General features: G+C 57.7%; 1 protein-coding gene across 2 annotated transcripts in view; it reads left to right on the top strand.

Annotated features, from left to right (window-relative positions):
• PLCG1 (phospholipase C gamma 1) overlaps positions 1-6,671 on the top strand; it is a 34,170-nt gene that overhangs the window by 452 nt on the left and 27,047 nt on the right. For both annotated transcript variants that reach the window (XM_036825304.1, XM_036825306.1), the window contains exon 2: positions 89-422. In XM_036825304.1, the coding sequence (XP_036681199.1) occupies positions 206-422 (217 nt within the window). In that variant the 5' untranslated portion in view covers positions 89-205. The remainder of the gene's footprint in view (positions 1-88; positions 423-6,671) is intronic.

Genomic DNA, 6,671 nt, shown 5'->3' with positions numbered 1-6,671 from the left:
GCGCCTTTGTTCCAGGCGCGCGGGCCGAGGCGGGGCCTGCAGGGCCGCCCCGCCCCCCGCTCAGGCCCCGCCCCGTCTCCGCCCGCAGGAGCCGCCGCCGGGGTCTGCTCGCCCGCCGCCTCCGCCGCCGCCGCCGCCGCCGCCGCCAGCTCGCTCCCGGCGGGCCTGCGCCGCCGCCGCCTGTGCCGCCCCCAGCGCCGGAGCCATGGCGGGCGCCGCGTCCCCCTGCGCCAACGGCTGCGGGCCCGGCGCGCCCTCGGACGCCGAGGTGCTGCACCTCTGCCGCAGCCTCGAGGTGGGCACCGTCATGACTTTGTTCTACTCCAAGAAGTCGCAGCGGCCCGAGCGGAAGACCTTCCAGGTCAAGCTGGAGACGCGGCAGATCACGTGGAGCCGTGGCGCCGACAAGATCGAGGGGGCCAGTAAGTGCGACCCCACTCCCTGGGGCCCGCCGCGCGCGCGGGGGCGGCGGGGGTCTGCGCCCGGCTCCCGCGCGCCCCGGGCCGCCGATGGAGAGAGACTTGGGCAAACTTTCGGGCTTTCCCCCCACGCCCTGTGGGCCCCGCCCCCGCCTCGGCCCGGGTGGTCACCGGGGGCGGGGGGCATCCGGGTCCTCAGTCACCTGACAGGACACCCCTTCCCCCAGCAGGGGGGGAGTGTTCCAGGCTCTTTGCCCAGAGGCCTAAAAATCCTAGCGGGTTGGAGACCAGCGAGGCCGGCGTCTGGTCCCCCACAGCCCGGGAGCGGTGTCGGCCGAGGCGACGGGAGCCGAGGCAGCGTGCCCCCCGCCAGCCCCAGAACTGGGGCCGGAGCAGATGCGCGCCCTTTCTCCAAAAAGAGCAGTCTCCGCGAAACTCTGGGCCTCCCGGCTGGGCTCATACTTAGAACGGAACCTTTGGGTTCCCTGAGTAGAACTTAGGCAGTTGTTACGGGAGGGCTGGTTTTGGAGCGGAACCGGGCCTACGCATCTCCGTCACGGGGAGAGGGAGGAAGGTGGTCCCGTTTGGTTTGGAAAAGCCTGAGGGGAGGCAGTGGCTGCTTTTTCCCGCCGCTTCTTTTGTCCTGAAGTTGAATTTAGGAGGTCTGTGTGCGTGGGCAGACACCCAAAGCCGGGGCACGGAGAGGGGCCAGGCTCCCCTTGTCCTTGGATGCACATTCTCAAGAGCTTGGCCCCCAGAAGGCCAGCCTTACTGCCGTGTGTCAGGTACTCTTCAAGAGCACGCAGCCAAATTGGGGTCTAGCCCTTTGTGTCCTGTGGCCTGTGTCCCGTAGCTGGAGGGAGCCAGGAGTGGCTACTCTTGATTTCCTGCCTCTTTGCCTTCCCAGGCCTGACCTTGGCTGCTTTTGCGAAGGAGGGAGGTGGGGGATTTTGAAAAACCCCAAATCCTTCAGCGTGTTATTCCACTGAGCGCGTGCTTGTGCTGTGGCCGGATGCGCCCCCAGCTCTGCTCTCCGTTCCCCCGCCTCCAAGTGTGAGGGGCGATGTGTCTGCAACCCCAGACTGTGGGTTGCTTCCTGCAAGGACCCCCAGAGACTGTTAGAGCCAGGTTCAGAATTAGGTCCATGTGAAGGAAGGGGGTTCAGGAAGTGACACCCCCAAGGGAAGGTCCCACAGACCTCCTTGGCTGTGGTGTACCTCCCTGTAGATGGCTGAGAAGATTGGGAGGAAGGAAGGTCTTACGGTGAGGCAGCCATCCTCAACTCCAGACTCCAGATCTGACACAGCTGCCGAACTTCCACACGGCAGCCGCCGAACTTCCACACGGCAGCCGCCTTCCTCGGTGCCCCCATCGGCCCTGTCAGCCACTGGGAGAGAATTTTAGTGATTTGAGAGACTGGATTCCAAAGTGGAGGAAGGACAGACACTGCAGAGAGCTGGGATGGTCCTGGGAACGTCACCCAGGCATCAGACTCCAGGCGCAGCCCCTTCCATGTTGCTGTGGTGCTCTGTGTGCTCTCCTGAATTGGTAGCACGGGCTGGAGGTTCCCAGATAGACTTCTCCTGGGTAACAGGCTGCATTTCAAACCGTGCACGTGACCAGCAGGCAGTAAGTGCAGCACAGTGGTTGAAGGCAAGGTTGGATTTGAAGCCCGTGTATATTAGTTGTGTATCCCCTGCAGCTAGCTACTTCTCTGAGCTTTAGTTTCCTCATCTGTGAAGTGGGAGTAATAACACATCCACTATATTTGGTTGCTCTGGGGGTTAAATGAGAAGATTAATGTAAAACAGCACAGTGCCTGACGCATTGTAAATGTTTAATAAATGTAAGCCGTTATTAATGGTACCAATAATAGAGTATGACTGCTCTCCTGGACTGGGACTGTGTGGCTGCAGGAGAGCGTGAGGGTGTCGGAAGGGAGGAGGATGGGGCCCCAGTTCCCATTTCACTTAGATCACTACCCGGAGATGGGAGGGTATGGTTTTGTTTTGCCCTGACCCAACTAGTCAGCTACCCACCTATCAGTAGAACAGTGAATAGAGTAAGTATAAGGAGACGTGCACATCTGACTCATGGGTGGGTAACTTTCTCGTTTGTAAGTTGGGGCCTGTACAGAAGGCATGGGTGTGGAGAGGCAAGAGGCTAGTCCACGATGTCTCAGGTGTTTGGGGATGGAGGCAGGAATGCGGAGGACCTGATGACCCCAGCCCCCAAGGGTGGCTCAGCCAGAGAGGTACAAATTCAGTGATCTCATCAGTTAGCTGGGATTTGAGAGGCCTGGAGCGTGGGCAAAGGATGTAGAAGGGACCCTGGCCCTTTGATTTTGGAGGCCCGGATTGAAGGATTCCAGGTGAGAAGGCTAGTGGACACTCGTGTGGAGTTCAGACCTTGCAAACAGCCTCAGGCTGAAGCTGTCCCATTGCTGCCTATTCATGGGTGCACCTCATTGTTGGGTTCTGATCCCTGCAGCCCCTCTCTGTAGGTTCTGAGGAAGTTTAGACTGCCAGCAGGGCCCCTTGCCATCTGGCCTCTTGCCCAGGTGCCTCAGGTGTCTGGCCTTTTCCTGCTGACCCTGCCAGGGTACCACGCAGTGCCTGTAGCCTGGCCAAAGAGAGAGGGACACTTCTGGGACCCTCAGGGTGTCCGTGGCCCTGAGGAGAGACTGGGGTTCAATGAAAGTGCACGGCACTCGTGTAGAGCAGGGGTCCCCAACCCCCGGGCCATGGACTGGTACCAGTCCTCGGCCTGTCAGGAACCGGGCCGCACAGCAGGAGGTGAGCGGCGGGCGAGTGAGCGAAGCTTCATCTGCCGCTGCCCATCGCTCGCATTCCCGCCTGAAACGCCCCCCGTCAGTGGAAAAATTGTCTTCCTTGAAACCAGTCCCTGGTGCCAAAAAGGTTGGGAACCGCTGATGTACAGGACCTCATTCTGGCCTAACTCTGTGCCCTCTCACTTTATCCCACGCTTGTGAGACGGGGCTGGCAGGTGCTCACTTCTCCGGTGGGAGTTTGGCTTACAAGAGGGGTGGGGAAGTGCCTTGGTGCTGGTTGTCATGGTGGTGTGACAGGAACCAGGTCGACGCTGGGCTTTTTATGTTGCAGATACTGTCGACGCTGGGCTTTTTATGTTGCAGATACTGACTTAAATGAGCACAAAGCAGTTACAGACTTCCTGCTGAGTGCTACAGAGACTTTGCATCATGTTTTCTCTAAAGGGCCTGGAGTACCACCCCACTTTACAGATGAGGAAATAGAAATGTAGGGAGTGAATTGTGCTGCCATGTGACAGCCTCAGTTGGCTCTCCAGTCGGTGGCTGGCCGGCCAGTCCCAAAAGGACTGAGAGCCCCGGGGTTGTGCTGTGAGTGGTCTCAGGCCCCCGTTCCTGTGGTCTGCGTTGCTCCTCTGAGGAGAAGCCTTTGTGTTCAGACTGTTCCTTACAGACAGCCTCAGCCTCTCTCGGCTCTGGCTCTACACTTTTCCCTCTGGTGCCTTCTGCGATGAGAGGTTCAGTCAGGGGTCATTGTGGGTACAGTGGCTCAGGCTCCATGGTGGGCTCTGAGTGCCAGCCAAGCGTATCTATGGGGACTTTTGCAGCCCCAGCCTTTCGTCTTTGATTCTTCCGTTGACACCCTCCTAGACGCCAGGCTTTCTCAGGTGGTGAATGAAAACAGGCCCTTGCCCTCAGGGAAACTAAAGGGGACAATGGAATGGTACCTTTGATGCCAGGGGTGGGGGGTGGCAGAAGAAAGCACACCGCCTGGACAAGGCAGTCAGGCTCACAGGGTAGGTGACTTTGGTACCAGCTGTCTGAGGCCTGACCCCTGTGGCTGTCAGACTGCTGAGGAGACAGACCACAGGGCCAGCTCTGAAGGCTGGGCCCAAGGTGCCCGAGGAGGGCAGGCCTGTATCACTGGGGATTTTCTTTGTGCTGGCTGGTTGCTCCCGGTGGGAGAGGGGTAAGAGCACGTGTCCGGATCTCCAGAGCTAGCCATCCTCGCCTGTGCGTTTCCTGTCTGACTAGTTTTTCCAGGGGAAGTCAGACCTCTTAGTGTTTCCTCAGCCCCCCAGGCTTGCCCTGATGTGTGGGTTTCCAGACCAGCACGGCCAGGCCCCCTGTCCAGCTGGGGCTTTTTCTTTCCTGTGAACCTAGGAAAGGGCCCTGCTTCACAGATGCCTGGAAGAGCTGAGCACAGCAGCGCTGGGGCCCCCAACACCTCCACCTTCTCTGTGTGTGTGCACGTGCCCACACAGACGTACGCAGATGCACAGGCTTGAGTTACCAGTTAGAGATCTTGGTCACTAGCTTGTTTTGGGTAGCCCCTTAGAATGAGGGGCATTTATTTGCTCAATAAATATTGTGTGAACACCTCTTACTTGCCCAGTGCTAGGCACTGAGGGTTCAAAAGATGGATAAGACTTGGTCGGTGCCATTGAGCGACTCCCAGACTCCTGGAAGAGACAGATTTGGGAACGCGTAATTATAACCCCGTGTGTTACGTACCATGATAGAGGTCCATACCGAGAGCTTCCTGAGTGCAGAGTAACGAGCTCTGCTCAGCAAGCAGGAGGTCAAGAGGAGAGAGCTGGGAAGGCTTCACACGGAAGGTGGCCAGGGAGCTGGGCCTTCCTGAGTGGTTGAGGAACTTGCCTGTGCCCTGGCTGAGGCCCTGGGGGTAGCTGTGCAGGGGTTGGGCTGGGGGTGGCGTAGGGAGGGCCATGGCCTGCTGTACCTCCTGGGTTGTGCTCTGTGCTATAGGCACAGCTGTCACCAGGGGCTGAAGCGGGACTGTCCTGTGTTTGTCTGGGAGAGGTGGAGGAGGGAGACCAGTGAGCCACTGCAGTTTGCAGGAGAGACCTGATGAGCACAGCACAGCCTCCTTGCGAGGCAGGCGGGAGGCGGCAGTGATGGAGGGGAGGGGAGGGGCTGGGTCTGGAGGGAGGAGGCACTGGAGCCAGAGTAGCTTAGCATTTGGGCTCTGAACTCTGACTGCCTAGGTTAAAATCCTGTTGTGCAGCTTACTTGCTCTGTGACCTTGAGCGTGTGACTTTATCTCTCTGGACTCCTTGTTTATAAAAGAGGGATAGATTACATTTTTCTCATAAGGGAGTTGTGAGGATTCGGAGAGAATCTGTAAGATGCTTCGCATAGAGTGTAGCACCGTGTAAGTGCTTCACGCATGGGAGCCCTGATGAGGAGGAAGGTGAAGATTAAGTTGCCCAGGAGGACCTGTTAGTGGAAGGGAGCAAATGTACCTGTGGTATTGAGGGGGGCTGGCCACCAAGCGCTTGATTCGGAGACAAGGAGTCCACCTAGCCTCTTTCTTGAAGCTCTCGGGAGCCCCTTTGTCATCAAGGCTGTTTCCTGCCGCTGACTTTTGCAGGGTGCCAGGGCAGTTGGCTGTGAGCAGCAGCTTTGGTATCATATGAAGATATCAGATTGGCCTATTTCTGAGAAATGCTACCTGAGCGCATTGGTGGGAGACCCCTGTCTTCCAGGAAGTGCTTTAACGCCAGCACGTCAGTGTGCTAGGGCCTGCCTTTGCCTCTCCCGTCACCATCCCAGCCGGCCTCCGTTAATTCAAGGCATCTCTTCCCACTCTGTGCCCTCTTCTCTGGGATGTGGCTTCAAGGAGGTCAGCGGTGGCTAAGTTGGAGGGAGGAAGTGAGGCCTAATGTAGCAAAGGCCTGATATTAGGGGATAGGAGACTTTTTCCCCCTCTCTGCTCCCTCTCTTAGAACTGCAGAAGTCAGTGGGGACTTTGGGGGGAGTCCCAGGAGAAGTGGAGGTGGGGCAGGAGGAGGGGAGTGTTCTGGAGCTCCTAGTAGAGTGCTTTGTTCAGAGAAGCATGGCGCCCGGGCTTCTCTGGGGGGAAGTCTTTGAGAGCAGCATGGTAACAGGTGATAAGACTCTAGGCGGAGCCCAGGGTGAGGAGTGGCCTCCAGCAGCTGTAGCCAGAATCAGTCAGATTTGGGTCTGAGTCTCAGCTCTTCCTGTGACCTTGGGTACAAGTCACTTTAACCTATCTCAAACTGCTCTTCAGCTGTAAAAATAATTTCTCCCTCATGGAGCAGTATATTAACAATGGTCAAATGAGATCCATATGAGAGTGAGAGATTTTATGTGAGAGCGCTCAGCACAGCATGTGGCACTCGCGGGTGCTTAACAACTATTTGTTTCCTTTGCTTTCACCGTAACTAACTACAGAGCTCCAGTTCTTCTGTCCACCATGA

The sequence above is a fragment of the Balaenoptera musculus genome, chromosome 15 (assembly GCF_009873245.2).
Source record: "Balaenoptera musculus isolate JJ_BM4_2016_0621 chromosome 15, mBalMus1.pri.v3, whole genome shotgun sequence".
NCBI lineage: Eukaryota > Metazoa > Chordata > Mammalia > Artiodactyla > Balaenopteridae > Balaenoptera > Balaenoptera musculus.
Note: the sequence above shows the minus strand (reverse complement) of the source record. Positions and strands in the feature narration are given on the sequence as shown.